At 40.6% G+C, this 23,874-nt stretch overlaps 1 protein-coding gene across 1 annotated transcript; it reads left to right on the top strand.

Moving 5' to 3' along the window:
- Positions 1 to 28: 28 nt before the first annotated feature.
- mslna (mesothelin a) lies at positions 29 to 20,329 on the top strand. The gene is made up of 41 exons (XM_062532989.1): positions 29 to 34; positions 156 to 264; positions 674 to 876; positions 1,119 to 1,219; positions 1,945 to 2,057; positions 2,140 to 2,304; positions 2,659 to 2,715; positions 3,782 to 3,856; positions 4,079 to 4,344; positions 5,035 to 5,125; positions 5,344 to 5,475; positions 7,164 to 7,360; positions 7,698 to 7,795; positions 7,912 to 8,030; positions 8,162 to 8,317; positions 8,465 to 8,670; positions 8,844 to 8,929; positions 9,066 to 9,193; positions 9,298 to 9,423; positions 9,918 to 10,108; positions 10,353 to 10,444; positions 10,668 to 10,810; positions 10,925 to 11,049; positions 11,184 to 11,301; positions 11,414 to 11,626; positions 11,904 to 12,074; positions 12,241 to 12,378; positions 13,802 to 13,851; positions 14,184 to 14,316; positions 14,686 to 14,768; positions 14,979 to 15,108; positions 15,202 to 15,392; positions 16,001 to 16,091; positions 16,186 to 16,306; positions 16,518 to 16,705; positions 16,805 to 16,960; positions 17,081 to 17,217; positions 17,521 to 17,666; positions 17,772 to 17,866; positions 18,002 to 18,269; positions 19,820 to 20,329. The coding sequence occupies exons 2-41, from the start codon at positions 184 to 186 to the stop codon at positions 19,885 to 19,887; spliced, it is 5,448 nt and encodes a 1,815-aa protein (XP_062388973.1). The 5' UTR covers positions 29 to 34; positions 156 to 183; the 3' UTR covers positions 19,888 to 20,329.
- The last annotated feature ends 3,545 nt before the right edge of the window (positions 20,330 to 23,874 follow it).

Here is a 23,874-nt window from a genome sequence, read left to right as displayed (position 1 = left end):
TTCCTTTCTCCGCTCTGGACACAGCAACACAAGGGTATGAACCATTTACTACTTATTTAATCGTTGATTATCCTGATGTTCTGTAATACCCTGTTTGTATGTTAGAAATGTCTTCTGTGCTTTAGTGACAGTAAGATGAATATCTCATTTGACAGCTTTCTTACTTGTGCTGGTCTGGGATCTATGGACACTGCATTTTCTGCGGAGAATGCTCAGAAACTCAAGGGACTGCTGGATGTTGGATTTGATTTTTACAACTTTCTGGTAAACCAATTCTCAAGCTGAAAATATTATGTTTATGTGCCAATTTGGTCACATAAAATGTTACGGATTTACAACTAACAGGGTAGCTACACCAGGCGCGTAACTGAAGTGTTCTGTTCGCGAAGCGTATGCTGCAGCAGTTAATAATCACTATAATCAATGGAAGTAGCTACACCAGACGGGACAGTGGCGCGTACATTAAAAAAGAATAGACTAGTCTTCTAAAATGGATTTTGCATGTTGCAAACAAAATGCTTCAGTTATACGTCTGGTGTAGCTCCCCTGTTATAGACTACATCACCTGTCTGTTTCATTGATCTCCTCTTAATAATTATAGTAGTAGTAGTAGTAGTATGGCAGTGCTGGACTGTACTGCACTGATGAATGTTCATTGGGTTTGATTGTGCAGAGAGCCAGCAGATCCCCTGGGCCTGTTGAGGACCTGATCCGTGCCATCAGAACCAACCATTCCGCTGTGGGTGATCTCCGTGATGCCCGCTTCATCCGTGCATGGTTCCATGTCAGGCTGAGGCCTCAGCTTGCCTTCCAGTCCAAAGACCTCCTTAACTGCCTCAGTCACGCCAACCTCAGCTGTGAATCCTTCCAGGCCCTGTGCGTAGACCATGTTTGTTGTTGTCTCTGGTCACATTTTCAGCCACATTTTAAGAATGAGCATAACACTTGCCATTAGTTTTTTAAGGACCTGTTTTTAGCTTGGTTTTGGTCATCTATGTGTTATTTTTCATTTAAAAAAATACTTCAGCAGATCTTCTGAAGTTGAGTTTCGTTCTTGTACCCAGTGAAGAAGCTCACATTCAGTTTTGAAGTTGAACCAAGGCTCGTTGTTTTACTAGGGTAATGGAACTGAGTCAATATAAGGAGCACATGCATCACACAAGGCAGATGATGGTCTACAAGCAATTCATACTACCTTTCCTGACCAATTCATCAAATGGTAAATATGGCCTCTGTTAGTAAATATGCCCTCTGGTAATGTAGTAAATATGGCCTCTGGTAATGTAGTACATATGCCCTCTGGTAATGTAGTAAATATGGCCTCTGGTAATGTACTGTAGTAAATATGGCCTCTGGTAATGTACTGTAGTAAATATGGCCTCTGGTAACGTAGTAAATATGCCCTCTGGTAATGTACTGTAGTAAATATGGCCTCTGGTAATGTAGTAAATATGGCCTCTGGTAATGTAGTAAATATCGAGGACTGAGAACCAAAGGGGCGTAAGTGACGTTTTGGTCAAAATTGAGTTATACATATCACCTGAAAGCTCTTGATGAGCTCTTTCTAACTGACACAATTATAGAAGTAAAATATTTATATAACGTTATTGAACAAAAACCAAAGGTCTTTAACTGTGAACATATAGAAGCAGTTAGATTTGTTTTGGCTCTCCTGTAAAGTTGGTGAAATGTCACTTACGCCCCTTTACTTCTCAGCCCTCGATATGGCCTCTGGTAATGTAGTAAATATGGCCTCTGGTAATGTAGCCTACTGTAGTAAATATGGCCTCTGTTAATGAAGTGAATATGGCACTGTAAATGTATTAAAGCATTTAAATGTAGCCTGTTGACATGGTCTTGGTTAACTTTGGGACTTGAAAAATTGAAAATGTTAACAAAACTGTACTGTACTGTTACTTATGTCTTGATAATCATCTTAAACAGGTTGTGTTGAAAACACTAACGGTAGTGGGGACTGGCTGATGAAGAACTTCCAGTCATTTGCTTCCTTTGCCAGCATCCGTGACTTGATCAAACTGAACATGAACTTCAGTGCCGTAAGTTTCTCATGGAGCAAGTTTTGTAAATCATCCGATATCATCTTTGAACAACGCCCTAACCAGTTTCATACCTCACCAGCTGGAGGTGTTGGACAAGCTCACGCCCGAACAGAAGGTGGAACTGATACTCTACCCAGACATGTTCAACCTGAACAATCAAACTATCGTCCTGATCCTTCAGAACCTGATTCAGCCACTGCTGGAGAATCTGCATTTGAACCAGTCAATGGCCAACATGACCACAGTAGGTGCCATGACTACAGTCTCTGGGAGACCCCATGTACATTACTTGTAAGATTGTCAATAGGTCAATTACATATAAACTATTTCCTTGCATACAAATGCTCTGCTCTAGTTAGTGGCCTCTTATTCCTCTTCTACCCATCCTTCCATTGAATAGCTCAATCCGAGTAACATACACATTTCATTCAAACTGTTGCTTATGTCTTGTGAAGGACATACTGCCCATAGACTTACACAGGGCTATTGTGATATGACAGTAGGGCCATTAAGTTTCCTTGCATGTGTGGTCTACTGCAACTTCAAAGGTTTCCTTTCTCTGTCTTTTTCCATTCTACTGTATATCTACCATATCCAGCCTTCAAACCAGACCTCCATGAGCAGCATGAGCTCCAACAGCACACACATGGATCCCGTAAGATTCTCTTCTTTATGCGATCAAATATTTTTATTATATTATTATACTATATTAGAAAAGCTTTTGATTATATTATTATATGTATTAGAAAAGCCAAAGCGTATTATTTGTCACTTGTTGTTGGTCAATTGCATATAGAGTGAATTATATAATTCCTATTTAAACAGGAATAAAGGCAAAGAGTAAAGTAGAAAATAAAATGAATATGATATGTTTAATGAAAAGTAGTATATGTAGTAATTACTACTTGTACTAAGCTACTGCAAAATAGATGGCAGATTTGAGCTCAGATTAATTATTGTCACTAACTTCATTAACAAAATGTTGTTGAAGCATATCTGCTGTATACCGAATATGAGGGCACAGGTCATCCTTATTTGCAGAGATATTGGCCTTATAGGCCTAAACTTTTCATTGATTTATAGACCAGAAGAAGTATTTTGAAATCTATTCAGAAGCTAACTGGGTAAGCAAGTGTCAGGACTCACTAATGTGCTCTCTTCTCTTGGTCCTGGAAAAAGGTCTAGTAGCAAGTAGCAAACGCATCAGATTTTTATCTGTGTAGCAGAACTTTGTCGTGCTCACCAGAAGCTCCAAGAGTTCTCAAAGAGGACAAGGGCAATATATTTATTGCCTTTGTAAGTTTCTGATGCGCACCAGATCGTTTCTCCTGCAAACCAGAAGCTTTCACATACACACCAGCACGTTTCTCATGCAGAAACTTTTGCATACACACCTGGAAAATAATCTTATATTTGGCAAGAATGGGACATTTTTTTTTTTTTTGAGACATTTCTCAATTTTAACAATTGACATTTTGTCTGTGTTCTTTTTCTACTACATATGAGTTCATGTGAATTGCAGATTATCACATTCTGTTGTCATTTACATTTTATACAGCATCCAAACATTTTTGGACACAGGGTTGGATTATTATCACTATTGTTGTGAGAGGTAGTTGTAGTATTGTAAATGTATCTGAAATGTCAATGCAGCTGTGTCATGTAGCATCATGAATTATATATATATATATATATATATTGATTTGTAATAATTCTGACAGAAACTGAATGCATTCCTGGCCTTTTTGAGACCCCTGGGAAGTTTCATCCACACATTTGTTTCAACTGTTCGAGAGGTAGGTTGCATGTTTTAATATAGAATCTTGTGTCCTATATGTCCCACAGTGGAGCCATTTGCATTGACCAGGTTCATTTCATTCAAATACGGCAAATATACGCATGAGGATTGAGTGTACAGTATATTTGCCAATGGATGCAACTTAATAATGTATGCTGTCATAGTGTGTGTATGTAACTCTCTATAGTTGGAATAATCTTTTTTGTTTGTTTGTCCTCAGAGAAACGAGTCATCCATTCAAAGCCACGTGCTGACCCAGGTGGTGGTGAACTGGACCCTGTCACAGCTGGCTGGCCACTTCTCCCAAAACTTCACTCTGAATAATGAGACTTTCGTCGGAATGAAGCCCACAACTGAGATGTTTAACATTACCAACTTTGATGACTGGTTCCAGCACGTGGTAGTCCCCCTCTTGAAGCGCTTCTGGCCAGCCTATAATAGCACACAGATTCCCCAGGACCTGACGGCCATTTTCAACCATGTTTTGTAAGTGAAGCACACAGACAGACAGACAGACAGACACAGACACAGACACAGACACGCACGCGCACACGCACACGCACACGCACACGCACACGCACACACACGCACACGCACACGCACACACACACACACACACACACACACACAAAGAGTTACCATGAGAGCAGCACAGCAAGGCTATTGTGTTGCTTGACAAATTCCTCTGGTTAATCTTATCAAATCATCAGACAGTGCTCTGGACAAGAGTTCAACAAGTGCACGTGGCTTTACCGTAATTTCCCGACTATTAGCCGCGGCTTATACATTGATTTTGCAAAATTTCTTCAGCTATGAGGTTAATAAAGGTGGGCAGTTAATATGGTGTTAAAATTGTTTTGTTTCTTTTAACTTGCATAAAACACTGTCCTGCGGCTTATACACAATGCGGTTTATATGCGGGAAATTACTGTAGTTAAAATCACCATCATTTATGTACCATGACATTCATTTGTGTTACATTTTGTATCTTTCCATTAACAACTTGTCCACTGATGGTTTTGTCAAATAAACATGGAGTATGTATTCACAGCAAAGAGAATGAACATTGTGATAGGTTTGGCTTCATATCTTAATGCGTGATAATGCTTTGATTGACTACTGACAAATTTGGGGAGATAGATTTCTATATTTTTCCTAATTTTCTAATTTCCTTAGTGATTCAAATAATGCCATGGATCCTCCTGAGCCATCTAACCCCCCTGAGATCTGTAGCATCAGCCACAACAGCAGCAGCAGCACCTGTTTGGTGAGTTTCGTTGCTTCAGCCATTCCAGCCACTCCTCACCAATATACCATGTCAGATACGGGACACTAATTGTAGCCTTCTGCACCATTTCAAGAATGCTTTTCTTGTGTGTAGTTAAAAAAAACAGATTTAGAAAATCCTTTCAGATATTGGGTTTCCTCTAATCATATAATGGGTGGTTGAGATGAAATATTCCTGTTCTGTTCTCTTCTGTCCAGGTGCCCCAGACAACTCTGAATCTCGCTGTGATCTTGAAGTGTGTGACCAACAACACCTCCATGAATGTAACGGGAGAGAGAATAAAGTCATTGGTTGCAGGTCTGGTTGGAACCTTGAAAGATCAAATGATGGTATATAATTGTTTTGGCTTATTCTCTCTTCATATTCGCTATTAATCACATACACTGCAAACTAACAGAACATTCAACATAACCCAGCTAAGTTATCCCCAGAGGAAAATTCATAATCAGATGTCTCCTGTTCCTGTTCCATGTCTCTTTATTTCTCTTCACCTCTAATGTCTAGTAGAAGTTCAACTTAAGATCTCAGAATGCTTATTTTTTTCTCCTCATTCCACTCCCATTGTTATTATATATTTACAGGTGAGAAATAGAACAGGTTTGATCTCAATTAGGGCTCTTTTCTTTCTTGTGCATCAAAGAAAATACTTTTTTCGAAATTTTCCTCTTGATCTTGCTGCTCATCTTGTTAATTTTAAGTTATTTAAATATGCCGTGCCCAGTTCATCTTTTGCCCCACACATTCCTTAGACATACATGTAACTAAATTATTTCAAGCCATTTCTGACACACAGGTTCCTCTGCCAACAGAGGAACCTGTTTCCATCATAAAACTGAACAGTAATTTAAATCAACAATACCACACCCATCCTGTCAAGAAGTTTTATTAAAATGTGTCAACACCTCAAGAATACTTCAGTGCCACTCTTGTGTGAGTTACAGTAATATGGAAAATGAAAGTATGAACTGTACTCATGTATTAACCGCAGTGTCTGGCCCAATGAAGCAGATTGTGCTTTAATCAGAAAGAAGAGGAACGAAAATAAATGCATTCCCATATAGCCTGCCCCATGTATTAATCTCATAGCTGAAGAAATGTAGCAAAATTCATGTATAAACCTCAGTTAACAGTCGGGAAATGATGGTACTGGCCCTGATCTGGTATTGGTCTTGTCCAAACTCTGATGCAGACTAGTCTTCAGTCCAGTGGACAGCGTGAGCGTGTCACTAGTCTTCAGTCCAGTGGACAGCGTGAGCGTGTCACTAGTCTTCAGTCCAGTGGACAGCGTGAGCGTGTCACTAGTCTTCAGTCCAGTCTTCAGTCCAGTGGACACCGTGAGCGTGTCACTAGTCTTCAGTCCAGTGGACAGCGTGAGCGTGTCACTAGTCTTCAGTCCAGTGGACACCGTGAGCGTGTCACTAGTCTTCAGTCCAGTGGACAGCGTGAGCATGTCACTAGTCTTCAGTCCAGTCTTCAGTCCAGTGGACACCGTGAGCGTGTCACTAGTCTTCAGTCCAGTGGACAGCGTGAGCGTGTCACTAGTCTTCAGTCCAGTGGATAGCGTGAGCATGTCACTAGTCTTCAGTCCAGTGGACACCGTGAGCGTGTCACTAGTCTTCAGTCCAGTGGATAGCGTGAGCATGTCACTAGTCTTCAGTCCAGTGGATAGCGTGAGCGTGTCACTAGTCTTCAGTCCAGTGGATAGCGTGAGCGTATCACTAGTCTTCAGTCCAGTGGATAGCGTGAGCATGTCACTAGTCTTCAGTCCAGTGGATAGCGTGAGCGTGTCACTAGTCTTCAGTCCAGTGGATAGCGTGAGCGTGTCACTAGTCTTCAGTCCAGTGGATAGCATGAGAACGTGTCACTAGTTCCCTCTGTAGCTTACTTGTGGAGGATGTTAGGCGCCAGGTTGACGCAGTATCGAGCACCATAAAAGTTGCACAGACATTCAAATATGCACCACACCCATCCCCTATATGTCTTCTATGTAATTGAAAGATGTCTGTCTCACTTCAAGAATGCTTCACGGGCAAACGTCACCATTCTGTCTGGACGACTCCCAGCCATCACCCTCAGCCATGAAGAGCTACGTAACGCGGATGTGGTGGGACTCTGGGCAGGCACCAGGCTCGCTCCTGCCCTGTCCATGCTGACCAAAGAGTACATATCCTGCCTCAGCGCTCGAGACTTCAGCTGCAAGGCCTTCCAGGCCATGTAGGTGTTCCTTTAGATCCTTTAATATTGTATATTCTATTGCCTGTCTGTTGTGACTTTGGCTTTGTCATTGCCCTTGTAAAAGGGATTCCAATTACAATTTCGGTGGAACTTACCTAGCAGGTTAAAAGCTAGATGAAAAGATAGATGAAATGTAAGTGTAGCAAGATTCTTTACCCAACCTTACGTGACCCATATGTCCCCATTGTCACCCTTTAAAGTGAAAGTATGCGACTTCTTCTAAGGACATAGACCATGAGCAGGGCTTAGATAATGATGGTGATAAACAATGAAGACAGTGAAGAAGCTGTTTTCAACTGTCTCTCGTGTTTTACAGGGTGCGTATCCTTGGCCAACATGTTATGGACAGAAGTCGACGGCATCTGGTCTTCACTGAATTCATTGTGCCTTTCCTGTCACGGAACAATACCAAAGGTTGGTATTTCTAGAATGCTGCAGCTTTTGGGAGTGCCGCCGATGGGGCATTTAACCTCTGTGGGGGAGTGAAGCCTTATGACAAGCCTAATACTGTCTCTCAACACTCTTTTCAGACCCTGGCTGTGTCCGTAGTGTGAATGACAGCAGACAATGGCTAGAGAGAAACTTTGGGCCATTTTCTGTGTTTGCCAATCTGAGTCAATTCAACCATCTGAACCGAAACTTCTCAGCCGTGAGTTTCAGTATCTTTGGTGCAATTCACCAGGAAGAATAAAATTATCAATTATTTTACTCCTTATAGCATACAGAGACTATCTGTGTGTGTGGGACCACTTGAGACTTAACACCTTTTTTTTTCATTAGCTGGATGCTCTGTGTCTGTTGACTACAACCCAACTGGCAGACTTTGCTCTCACCCCAGGGCAACTCAGAGATCCGCAAATTGCGCGACAGATCTTGAGCCATGTTAGGCCTGATGAGTTGGGCCATTTCTTTGATAGAGTGTCCCCAGTTATTCCGGTATGTGATAAGTTATTCTTACCATGTAAAATATCCCCTTGCATGCGTACTGTGTGCAAATCTATTTCAAATATTAATAGGGAGGGGAAGTTAAAAGGCTAAATAAACAAACAAACAACTAAATGTCTGTTCATTTCTAACTTCTAGAGCCTAAACCTGACGCAGGACGTGAGGTCTGCCATACTGGAGCAGGTGTTTGACAGAGCCAACCTGTCTAACCCTGCGCTTAACGACACAGACGTGTTGGTGTGGCTGGACAGACTCAGTCCCTTGCTACCAAACTTGACAATGGACCAAGTGAAGCCTTTTTTCGCCATCTTAAGATTCAGAGACTGCAGTACAGTTCAGAGAGGGTAAGAGCCGGTCGGACCTCCCCCATGGAAAGCAACTGTAGATGGTGTAAACCGTCACACTGAAACCAGTGGCATTCACAGGATACTACATGGGTTTTTTTAATTTAAATCTCTGTGCATGTTTGATGTGTTGTCTGTTTTTTTGCTGAGGTACGTTTTGTCTTTATCTGCAGAGTGGATCTGCTCAATTCCACCCGTCCAACACTAATGAAGGACACCGAAGAGGAAATTCAGGAACAGATTGAACAGACCCTCAAAGGTGCTTATATGAATACAGACACACTGTACCGACACTGTATCTACTGGCTTCATTGAGCCTTACAACACACAGTTCAATAAATGAAAAGATGACTTGAGTAACATGAATTTCTGTAATATTTTCTGCGTTTTTGTAGAGCCATCACCACTACGCTGCTACCAGAACAACAGCTTCCTTGAATTCCTGAAGGATCAGTTCCGTGGTTTTGAGCTCCCAAAGCTGACCGGCTTCCTCTCTCTGATTCCACCAGGAAGACGCCCAGAGGTATGCTGATCTATGTCACAGCAATGCACTCCTTGTCCCAAGAGAAAGCAAAAAGTTAACAATACAGTAATGCTTATTACTTATTCATTTATTTTTTTCCAAAGGTAATCAGCTCAGTCCGTCCCTCAGAGCTGGGAGACTTCCTGAAGCGTCCAGATGTGGTGGACGACGACGCTGAGCTGTGCACTGTTTTCAACAACTACAACAGAACCCCTGAGTTCCTGGAGCAGGTACGTGTTCTTGTGCATTACGAAACCGCCGCCTCTGTTCACAAGTTAATATTCTTCAATTACATGATTCAAAGTCCATAGTTTGTGACTTATTGTTTTATCTATTCATATATGATATGGTTAGATTAGATTTATGTGTAAATACACTGGGCTTCACGAGTGCTTGAGGAGGAAGCCATGCACATCCCAAGTGTAGCTCAGGGTGAAGAGGAGTCTGCACACACAGTTCTCTTCTACTTCTACCCAAGTGCTTTTTATTGATGTTCCATAAAAGTGCTGATTCTGGAGTATTACTAGTTTGTGCTGGATCTATTGAACGTGTTTCTATTATATCATCATCATCATCATCATCGTCGTCGTCATCATTAAATGATTACTTGCTCTTTAAAAATCTCAATGAAAATACGTTTTGATAAGAAATGAATCCAATTTAGAGCAATAAAAAAACCCGAATCCAATGAAATAGCGGAATGAATGTTGTGACTGGTGCGCAGGTGACGCTTCCAGAGGATGTCCGACGGCCTGTCCTGCCCTGCATCTGGCCTCTGGCGCTGGCCGCAGAGGACCAGAGAGAGGCTGACCTGTGGTTCGATGTCCGACTGAGGCCCTACCTGCCTTTCCTCAACAAGACGCTCCTCACCTCGGCAGACACTCTCAATGCCTCCTGCCTGCCCTACCAAAATCTGTATGTGTCTATCGTCTGATAGCAAAGCAGTTCAACTGTAAACAAACATACAAACAGGCCTTTAATGAGGACATATAGATCATGATAGATAGTACTGCAGTCTAGATTTATGCATTAATTAATCACAGTTTGACTGGTAGACATCATGTATGCATCCTGCAGTAATACAAATGGACATCAGTTTTCTGTGTCTCTTAAATTGCATGTTGTGGCATCATTTTGAAATGATCTCTTTTTTTAATAGTGTCAGTTTCCTTGGCACAAATGTCTCCTTCAATGGCTCTGACTTTACCCAAGTGGACGTGTCCAACGTTATCAAGACATATCTGGAGACAGGTGAGGACTGATCACAATCAGAGTTTCTGATATACTGTAGTAGTGAAAGAATACAAAGGCAACGTGTGCGTCACATCAGACCACAGACATTCTGAATATGAGTGCACATTAAGCAGAACTCGTTTGTGTCAATCATATTTCACATGGCACTTACCAGATACCAGCACATTTTTTTTTTACTGTAAACACCCTTTGAATGACATGTGACAACATGTGACCTTAGCGACACAAGATTCAACGCCCAAGTGCTACAACGCCACTGACCCACAACTGAACTCCACGGCATGGTTCGTGAAGAACATTGGAGCGACATTTGTCCCTTTTGTGACCTCAGATGACCTAGACACGTTTGGCACGACAGACATAGTATGTTGTCTTCATTTACAAATACATACTGTACATAATCTCTTCTGCCTTAGTGTACTTGTATACAGTAATTATTAAACAAATAACGTATTGTTTGCTCTTGTTTGTTCCTAGTTGCAAATTTTCACAGTGAACCCTGTAAACATACAATTGTTTTCCGAGAACAATGTCTCACAGGGCGCCATAGTTAGTTACACTCAGCTAATCTTCCTGCAAAATCCCACCTTTAACCCCATCAGGTAAGTTCTGAGTGCAGAAAAAAGGATACCATTCAAACTCTGAAATAGTGCTCTATTATTCCCCTTTGTATCACTTCAATTGCATGAGTCTGCCACACTGGCTGAGTGGAATTAATCTATGATCTTCCCTCTAGTCTCCCCCCAGTTTTTCAGTGTGGTGCCCCAGGTTCAGCCTACAGCACTCTGAGTGAGAATGCCTCCCTGACTATTTTGGCAAATCTAAACCAAACGTGTGGAAGTATAGATCAAGAGGTGAATATCCAATCATGGTACAATCTATATCACAGTGAAACACAAGTAATTGTTGATGTGTAGTTTGTGCATGTTGTTGGGTCTAACTGTCAGAGGCTTCCTTCCCTTTAAGATATCTTCAGCCCTTGCTGGAAACGTCCAGACCGTGAACGCACAGACCATCAGTGCCTTGGGGCAACAGAGTGTGGGCCTGACCCCCGCACAAATCACTACTGCAGATCCAAGTGTCATTGTGGGTTCCCTTTCAACATTTAGCGGTATTTCAGGCTGGAGTCAAGGGCAGCTCACGTCTATTATCAACATCTTCTTTCAGCAAAACTTTCAGGTAATGGAAATTGAGACTTGTTGAAACTTGAACATTTAAAGTTGTCCTCCAAGTCACTGGCTACATTCAAAAGCGGATGACTGTTTAGGAAATACATCTTTTACAGTATGGAACAAGCTCAATAGTTTCCACAATCTCCACCCACAATTCTTTGATGTCTTGTTAGGTTGCTGTAAGAGTTTGGTTGTGGACCTCATGTCCCAGTTCAGCTTGTCATTCAAGTTGGTTGTTGTGTGACAGTTTGGTTTCTTTTTTGGGACTCTGTAATTTTCCACAGTTTAACAATGCTGCGAACCTGGTGAATCTGGGAACTCTGGTTGGAGGACTTCCTGCAGCAACCTTCACCACAATTCCTGCTTCAGTAATTCAGCAATCGGCTCGAAATCCAGCATTCGTCACTAATCTGTTGAGCGCCCCTCCCATTGTGCAGCAAACATGTGTCAGACAGGTACTGTATTTACACATTGAAACAGAGTTATCTCAACAGAAGCTGAACAGTATGGTGTTATTTAGACTGAAAGGGAATAACTGCAAGTTTACCTAAGCTTTACTTCAAACATTTGATTGATTCATTCATTCCTCCTTTTTTCTATCTTTACTTTTTTCATTCGTAGATAGTACAAGCAAGTCCAGATTCGGCCACACTATTGGAAAACATTCCAAATGACCTGGCCATCCAAATCCCAAGAAACCAGGTTCTTTTCACTGGAAATGCCATTAACATCAATAAGAAAAGGTGGAAGCGGGAGCAGGTATTACGCATATCCTTTTGTGGATACTTGGCACGCTCTTTTAGTAAAGAACAGTCCTCAATGATTTATTGAAAGAAATATAATAATGGTCTATGGATCCTGCTGTGAAACATTGCAAGGTCTTTAAATATATTCATTAAAAATTAATTCGGTGATCCTTTTTTCTTTTTTGTATATAAACTGCTCACAAAAAGTAAGGAAACTTGACTTTGGCCCATTATATCTCCCCTTTAGTAATACCAACCAGTAAAGTGTTTCATATCATTTTTATCGTTGATTTGTCACCTTTACAATGAGGTATAGCTGGTAAGCATAGGGCAATCATGGAATGAGCAACACAAGCAAACGTGTAAGTAGTGCCAACGAAAAATGTGCCAAAATAGCCTGTTATGCTGTTGGAATTCACTTTTGTTACTTCAAGCATTGACGATTGCACTCTCCCACAGAAATGAGGAAAACAAAACATGTTAGGCATACATTTGTTCATTTTATACTCCGTGTCAGGGTCCTCAGTAGCGTGTAGAGGATCCATATGCAGCCACAACAGCTTGGCACCTTCTTCTCATGCTGGTCACCAACCTGGCTACATTCTGCTGTGGGATGGCATTCCATTCCTCGATAAGGATCTGTTGTAAGTCAGCCAACCTGGTTTTGTTGGTGACTCTGGCACGTACAGCATGCCCAAGCTGATCCCACAAGTGTTCACGGCAGGCCATTAGATCCTCTCCACTCCCAAATTCTGGAGGTACTCTCTGATGATCCCAGCTCTATGGGGGCGAGCGTTGTCATCCTGGAGGATGGCAATTGGTCCCATATTCTGGAGATATGGAATTGCCACTGGCTCCAGAATCTCATCCCGGTATCTAACTGCATGATGATTGCCTTCAATGATAGCAAGGTCTGTCTTTCGAGTTAGGGAGATGTCACTCCACAGCAGAATGTAGCCAGGTTGGTGACCTGCATGAGAAGAAGGTGCCAAGCTGTTGTGGCTGCATATGGATCCTCTACACCCTACTGAGGACCCTGACACTGAGTATAAAATGAACAAATGTATGCCTAACATGTTTTGTTTTCCTCGTTTCTGTGGGAGAGTGCAATCGTCAATACTTGAAGTAACAAAGGTGAATTCCAATAGCATAACAGGCCATTTTGGCACATTTTTTGTTGGCACTACTTACACGTTTGCTTGTGTTGCTCATTCCATGATTGCCCTATGCTTACAAGCTATACCTCATTGTAAAGGTGACAAATCAACGATAAAAATGATATGAAACACTTTACTGGTTGGTATTACTAAAGGGGAGATATAATGGGCCAAAGTCAAGTTTCCTTACTTTTTGTGAGCGGTTTATTAATTAATTCATTTATAAATGTTATATGGTATAAAGTGCACAGAGTGAAAATTTTTTGTTTCTGTCTCTAGGCAGTGCTGTTCTTTGATACAGTTGCAACTGGAATTTCTGAGCCTGATGAGTACGTTGTAATTGCTTCTCAAACGTTATACTTGTAATGCATTAGAGAAAGAGGCACGCATCTTTGATATGTGTAGGAAGTTGATGTCACTCTGCCTTTACAGACCATATAGACAACGTACTGTACTGTACCCTACAACATATAGACAATATACAATTATAGTCAATATATAAAATGCAACATATACAATACAATTTATAGTGTACATATTATTTAGGGTACATTAAGCATATACGTAGGTAATATACAACTGTAACCAAGAGAGAGAGAGAGAGAATGTGCATAAAGTGCAAGGAAGGGAAAATAAGCCTTCTTGTGTTTGTCTCCGCCAGTCTCTCAGTGGACGTGCTGCAGGGCTTCACCTGCTCCCGTGTGAGGACGTTCTCGAGGAGGAGGGTCCGGCGCCTCGCCAGGGCCTGCCGGCGCAGGGGGGGCAGGAGGAAGGTGGTGCTGAGGCAGACACAGGTGAGAGTGCAGAGGAGGCGCTAGGAGACTCCTCATCCTCTACTCTGCTCTCTTCCAAAGGCATGGCTGGAGCTCTGGCACTAACTGCAGCCTCCTGAGCACATACTGGTCCAGGTCACCATGGGGACCCGACCCGAGCTCAGTTGCCATGGCATCCCATCTCTCTCTCCAACTTGCTTCCTGTCACTCTCAACTGTCCAATTAGTCTAAAGGCAAACGCCCAGAAAATGTACTTAAGAAAATGTCACCAGATTCTCTGCTTTTCGGATACTGTTGGCTGGTTCTGACAGCTGATCTCCAAAATGTTGACCCTTTGATCTTTTCTCCCTTACAAATAACTACTTAACATGTTCATGTTTTTGCATCCAGCTCACATGTATGTACAACTTCATCAAAGCTGACAAGCCAACAGACTTTGCCAACTACTCCTCAGACATGCTACTGTATTTCAAGTAAGTTGCACCATCGTATTGCTCTCTGCATAGAGCTAGACATACTATACATTTTCATTTGTATGACTAATCAAAGCGCCTTCATTACTACTCCGCTTTAACCCCCTCTGGACTAATGCATGTTGTTGTGTGGTTGACCAATCAAAGGTTTGGTTAAGCGTTCTGCTTTACAAATAAATGGTGTAAATGTTTTTTATATTATTTCTAAAGCTATGCAGACATTCCACAAGCCAACTGCAAGTCGTATTTCACAGAGGCAGGAAATGCCGACTTCACCGTTTTGACCAGGGCACTGAGAGGAAGAAGAGCCCGTTTGCTCAACAATGCAAGACAATGCTTGGTAAGCTGTGTTTGAAACATTACAAACAATCCAACACCAAGTTCAGAAAATGTCTGGGTTTTCCTCACAGCTGTCATTGTGAACTGCAAACAGGGCATCACAACTACAAACCTAAACCGTGAAAACGTGGAGGTGCTGGGGAACATGGCGTGTACCCTGGACCAGAATTACATTCAAAACTCAGACCCAGAGATCCTAGAGAAACTAAAGAACTGCAATGACTTCACAGATGCGCAGAGTGTTGCCATACAGAACGTACTAATTAATGGCAACACCAAATATGGGTGAGTGTTACAAATGGATGAAAATATAGTAATAATAATAATAATAATAATAATAATAATAATAGGAGGAAGAACAACAATTCTCATCATCATCATAGTCATAATAATTGTTTACAATGTATGGCTCTAGTAGTAGACTAATTACTATATAGATGATGATTATAAACTTCTTCACCCTCTAGAGGGATGTTATAATCAGATTATCTAAATTGTGGTTCTGTTTTTCACACTTTGTAGTTGTTATTGAGTGTGTGAAAAGACGATTAATTACTGTACTTAATATGAAATACATAAGCTGGTTGCCATGATGTTATATGGTATACCAATCATTACTGTATACCAGGGATAGTTAAATTGTCTTAAAATACAATAATACAGTATACAAACATGCAATGTGTTTTTGATGCATGGAACTTTTAAATGACTCTGCTACACTAGAAGGGTAGTAGGCTCACCCACATACCTACACTCACTACCTATCCCCATCCAACACCATCATGTGTTGAGACATCCTCTGAAACTTCATAGCTTCACATGGGCAGATGGTGTCTCTCAGATATATTGGTTCTGAAGAAGCATAAACCAAATCCTCATCTCCTCCTTTTCAGGCTACCAGCCAGGTGGAGAGAGAGGACCCTTGATGACCTGGGAATTCTTCCACTCTACCTTAACAATAATTTTTGGGGACGATTCAATATGGTAGGCTGACCATTCAGTCAGGCTGTTGGTTTGGTCTCTGTTCAGTGTGCTTTATCTGTCTGGATATTTATCTAAGTTATTTTCTCCCCAACAGAGAACAAGGAGAAGGTTTTTGAGAAGGTTCCTGAGAAGACTGAGAAGGCAGAGAACTCAGAAGAGGAAACTGAAGAGGCTCTTCAGACAGCTCTTGCGAACAACACGCATCAAAAGAGCAGGTAGGTGTACAGTGTACACAAAGGTGGTTATGAGCCACTATTGATAGAAAGGTACAGTTTGGCTACATACAGTATAGTACAACCATAGACAGTGAAATATAGTTTAAAAAGTACAGTATAATGCACTTCTGTTTAATGCTTGGATGCTATCATCTTTCCACTTGGGAGTATTAATGTATTATGTTTTGGTTCATTTACATTTTTCCCCAAGCTGATCAATGTACAGTCGGCAACATCACCCGTGTCACCATAAGCGATGACGCTTTTCCATTTGGATATGATGAAACTCAGTTCAAACACTGTTTAAGTGCTGATGTTGTAAAGGAAAACCTTGCTAGCCTGGCTGAGAAAGTGGACGTGGATGAATTCCAGAGGGTCATCTTGGACAGACTAAGTGAGGTAGCTATCGCATAGATATCAGAGGAGGCATGGTCTAATAACATTACAAACTGATGTTTGTTAAAGATATGCATTGTTCACTTACTATGTTTTTTGTAGGCATACCCTGATGGCCTGCCAGACCAGCAGGTTCAGCTGCTTGGATCGGTGTCACGTGTGGCCACCACCACTGAGATTAACAAATGGAATATCTCATCAGCTGATGCCTTGGCTGCACTGATGGACTCAGATGGTGGCGAATGGGAACCTGAAAAGGTGAAGAAAAATAACATTTTTTAAAGAGATGCTTCCTTCTATTGACAAACAAATGTGTTGCTGTTGTCTTCTTTCAATGTAAATTCATGTTTTGTTTTTGTTTGGGTCATTTTCTTTCAGAGTAAAGCTATTGTGACAAAGTTCTTGAGTGTGACCAACAACAGCCTGGGCTCCACTGAGTTGAACTTTGTGGGAGGGCCCAACCTCTGTGCACTGGACACTAGCACTTTGAGTGCCATCAGCACAGACAGCATTAGGTAAAAATAAACATCAATCCACATCTCTTGACACAACCACCGGTAGAGGTCAAAATGGCTCCATAAAGTAGAATTTCTACTGCATATTTGTTCCAAGCAGATTCTATTCAGCACAACTCTTCAGCCAGGTAGATCGACTAGTTAGTGAAATCACATGTTATGAATGCACAGGTTACACCAATACATAGTAGGACTACTAGAGCTACTGCTGTTATTGTCAGACCCTCATTAGAGATCATTAATAACTCCTGTAATTAACTCCATATACCCTTTAATGAAAATGTTTTTGTCACAAAACCACAGAGGAGCAGACTCTCTGGAGATTTCCAACTGTACCACTGAGAACAAGAGGGCACTATTTACAATTGCCCTAAAGGCCTTCCCCATTAATTTCCTAAACCGGAACAGTGATGCAGTAACCAACTACCAGCTCACTCAACCTTACATGGGTAAACAAAAATTTGGGCCGAATCTCTTTTACCTTTCCATGGGTTGGCAATGCTGAGATCCTTTTCTTCAAGTGTTAATGGTTGCTTCCTCTTTCCCTTTTGTAGGAGGTGCCACCTTGGACTATGTCAGAGGTTTGTCTGCATGCAATGTCAGCATGGACATTGACACTTTTGTTGACTTGGACGAAAGTGTGCTCTTGGTGTGTAACATACATTTTTAACACAATTTTATTCAACTGTGTTACATCAGCTTTTAAAAGAAAATAATGAACTATTATTAATAAATAACTGAAAACGAATAATTATTCTTCCCATCCTCCAATTACTTTCCAAAGAACCTCACAGTCTCCGAAGTGTCCGGCCTCCTCGGTAACAACCTGGAAGACCTGGAGAGTTTCCAGAACGAAACCATCATCCAGAGCTGGATTTCCAGACAGACCCAGTCTGACCTCGATACCCTGAATTTGAACCTAACCGGAGGGAGAGCAGATGCGACCACAGCCTCCACTAACACCACGGCAGCAGCGACCACCGCTGCCGCTGCCGCAACCACTACGACTGCTACGACTACAACTACTACCGTCGCCACCACTGCATCTGCAGGTAAGATACTCTTGAATGGTAGAAGATCTTAGAGGCACATTCTGGGATTTTTCAACCTGGGCCCTATGTTTTTGAGAGACACAACAATGTAGAGCAACCTGAGGGGTATTTCACAAAAGCAAAATTAAGACATCCAAGATAAGGGATAAAGCCAGGTTTGACATAGCGTTGTCTAGTCATCCTTGCTAAACTCGTTTCACTAACGCCAATCCAGGATGAATAGGAGCGACTATGTCAAACTAGGTGTAAGTTATTCGGGATGTGTGCGCATTCTCGTTTCTCCCCCAAATAACTCACGGTTAGAATAAAAAAGAGGCGAAAAATAGCGTCTTGCACTCAAAGTGAACATCCGGTTTTGATGTAGACTAACAACAAGGTAAACTTGTACTTTTTTGAATGGGGAATCATGATTATTTCTGTTATATAGCGGGAGTAGGTGTGGCACACCAACTGAATGCAAATTTACGCACGCACCCACGTGTGAGAGCTTCCTTGTCTCGGCACGCAACGTCATTAACATCATCATTTTCCACCGCAAAGACGCACAAAGCATGACAATACATATCTTTACTTTTTCTTAAAACCGAATTAGTTGAAAACACCTTCGAAAAATGTCCCCTCCACTTCCAATCAACTACTACAGTAGGCTATTCATCAAACGTCTGTCAAAAAAAGAAGCAAACAACGAGTATGTTATTAATTATGCCACCATAATTTAAATGATATCCATGTAGTATTGGGCAGACATTTTGTTGTGTTTTGCAAGTAAATGCAGGTGGCAAATAGTATATAAATGGAATACAGCTTTTTTTTTTTAAAAATCGCATGGAGGTCTGATTTGAATGACATCTAGCTGAACCAATCAGATCATGCAATTACCATTATAATTAACTTAACATGGCTGTAACTTGGCTGTTTCCATGGGAATTTAGCCTCAGAGAATAAATTCCCATGGCAATTTATGTAGCATCTCTTTTGTGTAGGGCCAAGGGTAAATTCATCCAGGATGACCAAAAAATCCCGGCTTAATCCCTTATCTCGGTTTTGTGAAATACCCCCTGGTATTATCTCTAAAATTATTCTAAAGCCAGCAACTACTTCTTTTAAAAACAGGAAAGTAACTGAATAAACAGAAGTACAGTAATTTCATACGTTTAGGCTATACTGTACATACGCTAGACTTTTAGGCAAACGGGGCTATCCCATGGGGCCTAGTTTGAGTGGCAATAACAAGCCATTTACTTGAGCTTTTACCTTAGGACTAATGTTATGTAGTTGTCTTTGTTTTTGTGAAAGACTGGAGAATATCTAGAAATTAGGCCCAGGGTGACAAATCCCAGACTTGCCCTTGCATTCCTTTATGGATAGTATGTGAATGCTTGAAAGAAGAATATACAGCTATACTGTACATTATCAGTTTGTATTATAAATCAAAGTCTGGCAATTTAACAAAGGTATTTAAGTACATTTTATTTTGAGCATGCTCAAAACGTTTGATGAAACAAATTTGACAAAAATTGATGACTTTTTTCTACTCTCTTTTTGTTTAGGGAACAACTCATATTCACTTCTGTTCATCTTCCTGAATTTGTTTTTTATCAAAATGTATTTTGTGTAATAATGCACAACAATTGTTCTGTCTGAAATATCTAAATGTTTGATTTATTTTGATATGGGAGATGATATTGAAAATTGAAGGTTTCTATTTGTTAATTTAAAGGGCTTTTTATGTGTGCTGACTGTTCATGCATTAAAACCCAAGAAGGGTTTTTATAACATTGACTTCTAATACCTATAGAATAAAGCAAGGACATATTATCCACATTTAGGCCTATATTATCCCAAAATATTTTTGTTCCTTTGTTTCATGCACTTGTTTTGATTTTATTCTAATTACTTGTCTGACCTTGTAACTATTAAAAAATAATAATATATTTCCTCACCCTATTTTTTATACTAGTACTGATGGTGGTACTATTCATGGAGCCATATCCCTACTCATGTATGCAACTGTATCAATGATGAAAATTAAAGTTAACCTACTTGTGCCCCTCCAACAATTACATGAACAAATGTCAAAATGGTTTACTGTAATGTGATTGGAAAATAAAAAAGCAAGTGGCTAAAGAGAAAGACTAGTGACAATCCCACTAGTTTCAAGGTTTTAAAAAAAAAAAAAAAAAAATTAAGTCCTGTAGGCCTATTGGTAGCATTAGGTCCAAACATTGACCTGTTAAATGCCATGGTATTTCAGTATGTTTCCCATTTTTAGTTTACAACAGTAGCCTAACACTAAAATATTGATCGGCTACATTTTGTTTTGGCTTGACCATTTGGATTTGCCTATCAGACACATGACCAGGTGACCATTCATTTCACATGGCTAGGCCAGGTAACCATATAGTGGAAAATACCATTGGTCAATCATATATCAGAAATGAGATTCTCACACATGTACAGTACACATGTAATAATCACTTTTGCTGTACATAAAGGCTAGGCCAATTACTCATTCTTTTTCAGAAGTTGCTATGGCCACAGTCTTGAAAATCATTCACAACAGTGGCTTGTGAAATTTATTTGGTTTTACCAAGGAGTTGATAACATGCAAAAATGCCAAGCCGTGTACAAACCGAACCATGTGCAAATCAGTAAAATCATGTACAGACAACAGTACTATCCCATGAAAAACCCGCAAACTGTGTTTTTGCCACTAAAGCAAACATTTGAATGAAGTGGACCAAGGGCTCCAATGACTTTCACTTGGGGTAGAGTGTGTCCTGAAAGCGAGATATCGCTGGAGTACTTGTATGCATGATAACAATTTTGTGATTGTACAGCCTCTTAAAGCAGAACTATGCAAGTTTTCTTTTTACATATAACAGCTTAAGTCATTTTGATGGTAGGGGAGAGCCGGGTCGATTGAAACGCGGGACGAAAGTAACACAGCGATTTCCTCGAAAACCATGCACATCTGAAATGTCATATGTCGTCAGTTTGTTCATCACACAAGACTTGCCAACCACGGGAAATCTTGTGCCATGACGTCATCGAATTCCAACGTTATCCCCACAAACCTGTTTTTGACACCGGCAAGTAAAATCTTATGTGCGGTAATTTTTTTGTGATCACAACTCGTGTTTATTGTTTCATGCAATGATCACATGACCATACGAGAGATGAATCATTACTTAAACATGTCTGAAAGTGTTAAATGTCAGCATTTTGAGGTTTAGAAGCAAAATATGTTTAAGTGTTAGTTAGCACTGTCGGGACGATTGAAACAGTTGTTTCAATCGTCCCGAACTATCAATGCAAAAAAAAAAAAAATGTTTCAAAATAAAAGAGGAAGATCAATTGTGAATCCCTCAACAAGGCTTACAACGGGAAATAAGTAAATTAGATGGAAATGTAGTCATCAGCATGGTATAAAATGAAGAAATGTGAGTTTAATCGAAACGCATATCTCGACATTGACGCACATGGAAAAATACATTTTTTGACCTACTTATATTTTGAAGAATCAGGTGAAATTTTAGCCATGACAAGTACAGAAGTATGTTGTTAGGTATGTTTCATAAAAACTAGAGTAAAGTGAATGGTTTCTGTTTACAATATGCTGTTTCATTCGTCCCGCACATGTGTTTCAATTGACCCGACAGGGTGGGTCAATTGAAACAAATGACAACTTACGTTCAAAGTTAAAAAACAACGCGATCACTCAAGGTGTATATGAAATTATACTGGTAACTAAGAGAGGACACATGTGAGTTGTTGATCATATGACAACATTATTTGTATCCCTTTCACCTGTCTTGAAAAAGACGTTAAACTGAAAAGTGTTTCAATTGACCCTGCTCTCCCCTAACTAGCTGGCAAAACTACGGTAGACTAAACCATAGTTTGCAGGATAGCTAAATCGGTGACAGCTTGCGCTTCATAAACCGACACACACACACACACACACACACACACACACACACACACACACACACACACACACACACACACACACACACACACACACACACACACACACACACACTGTTGGCTAGTTTGGACTTATTACAACATACACTTCAATAAAGGCTACAAGATAGCAGTTGCTTAAGTAACAAAGAACGAGTATTCGTAAAATAAATAGCCTAACGCACGGTAGATCGTACCATCAATCCTCAATTATGGTCTTTATTTAGGCTAGGCCTACTTACTTAGGCTGCGCAAAGCAAAGGCCTTTATTTGAGGCAAACTTCCAGGCAGGAACTATTTGTTATAGCGTTTTATTGTGAAAACAGAGAGACATGAGTTTTGTTTCAGCACCGGTAGGCTATTAAAAGCAGTTTTCGGTTTAGTCTGGGGTTTAATTTACTTTTGGACTGTTTGGTGATGTTGCTAAATGAGACTGATGGGCACTGAAATATGGGGGGTATTTGAAGGTTCACTCTAAAGTTTCATGTCGTTGAAAGGGATTTCCACTCCTGTTTGTGGGAGGCGCTTTGATTCGTTCATTCATTGACGGTGCGCTGTGTAGCCAGATTGAGTTTTTTTCAATTATCGGTAGGCCTACTTATATGAAACATAAAAGGTAAATTCTCATTTGACCATGCTATGCAGTTAACCGAAATGGTTAGTCTCCACAGTAAGCCCCTTCTTCAAATTGAGCCTGGTGGCTGCACCGATGAGTTATGCATAGCTACAGGCGAGCTACATCTCGCAACAACATTGCGAATGCGTTGTTATCGCAAACCATTTGAGAGTTTATAGCTGTAGGCTAGGTTAACATCTGAAACGGCAATATTATATAAGAAAAGAATGTTATTAGTAATATGATTTGAAAACGTCTGCCCCTATCTGACACACTAACATGCATTTCACAGGCATTAAAGACAGTTGTGACATCAGGTAGCCTACACCGCACAGATGCATTTTGCCTGGTAGGCCTGTTTAGGCAGACAAAATAGCCTACGTAGTCTTACGGTTCTATAATCGCAGTTCCGTCGCGAGGAGCTGGAAGGGGTAGAATTGGTAAGTGTTCTTAACAGTCTTCTTTTATAAACTTATGGTTCGTGAACCAAGTTGTTGGTGCTTCGTTTTATGTGATCATACCAACTGTTAACATCACTTAGTAGCCTATGTGTGAACAAAATGTCAATAGATAGCCTAGTTGGACTTGAAAGTAGCACAGAACCTCTGTTGTTTTCCGATAAAAGTCAAATAATGACTTTTTCTTTTTTGGGAGCGCCTGGAGGGATGAAACAATTTTCGGTTAAACGTTGTTTTCAAAGACGACGTTACAAAAATAAACATTTTTTTTGTGTGATCAGCAACTCACATGTGTGGTCTCTTAAAATCTTGTGATATTTGGTAGGATATGTATGACGATTGTGGTGTAATTTAAGTTTGAACAGAACTGGTCATTTGTTTCATATGTCCCAAGTGGCAGGAACAGTTTAAACGCTGGGGTAGGACAAATGAAACATTATCAAATCTAAAGAAACTGTAAACATTATTTACGTTTTCATGTAATATACCTGTCAAGGGACATGTTTTGTAAGTGCTGTTAAATTTTTAGGAGAATTCTCGCAATATTTAAGTAATTATCAAA

This window comes from Sardina pilchardus, chromosome 3 (assembly GCF_963854185.1).
Source record: "Sardina pilchardus chromosome 3, fSarPil1.1, whole genome shotgun sequence".
Classification (NCBI taxonomy): Eukaryota; Metazoa; Chordata; class Actinopteri; order Clupeiformes; family Clupeidae; genus Sardina; species Sardina pilchardus.
This window is presented reverse-complemented; position numbering and strand designations above follow the sequence as displayed.

Excerpts from the sequence above, each read along its gene's own strand:
- mslna (XM_062532989.1), top strand. The coding sequence starts at position 184 with ATGGACACTGCATTTTCTGCGGAGAATGCTCAGAAACTCAAGGGACTG. Across the intron at positions 7,361-7,697 it reads TGCAAGGCCTTCCAGGCCAT|GGTGCGTATCCTTGGCCAAC; the intron begins GTAGGTGTTCCT and ends CGTGTTTTACAG. Across the intron at positions 10,811-10,924 it reads CGTTTGGCACGACAGACATA|TTGCAAATTTTCACAGTGAA; the intron begins GTATGTTGTCTT and ends GTTTGTTCCTAG.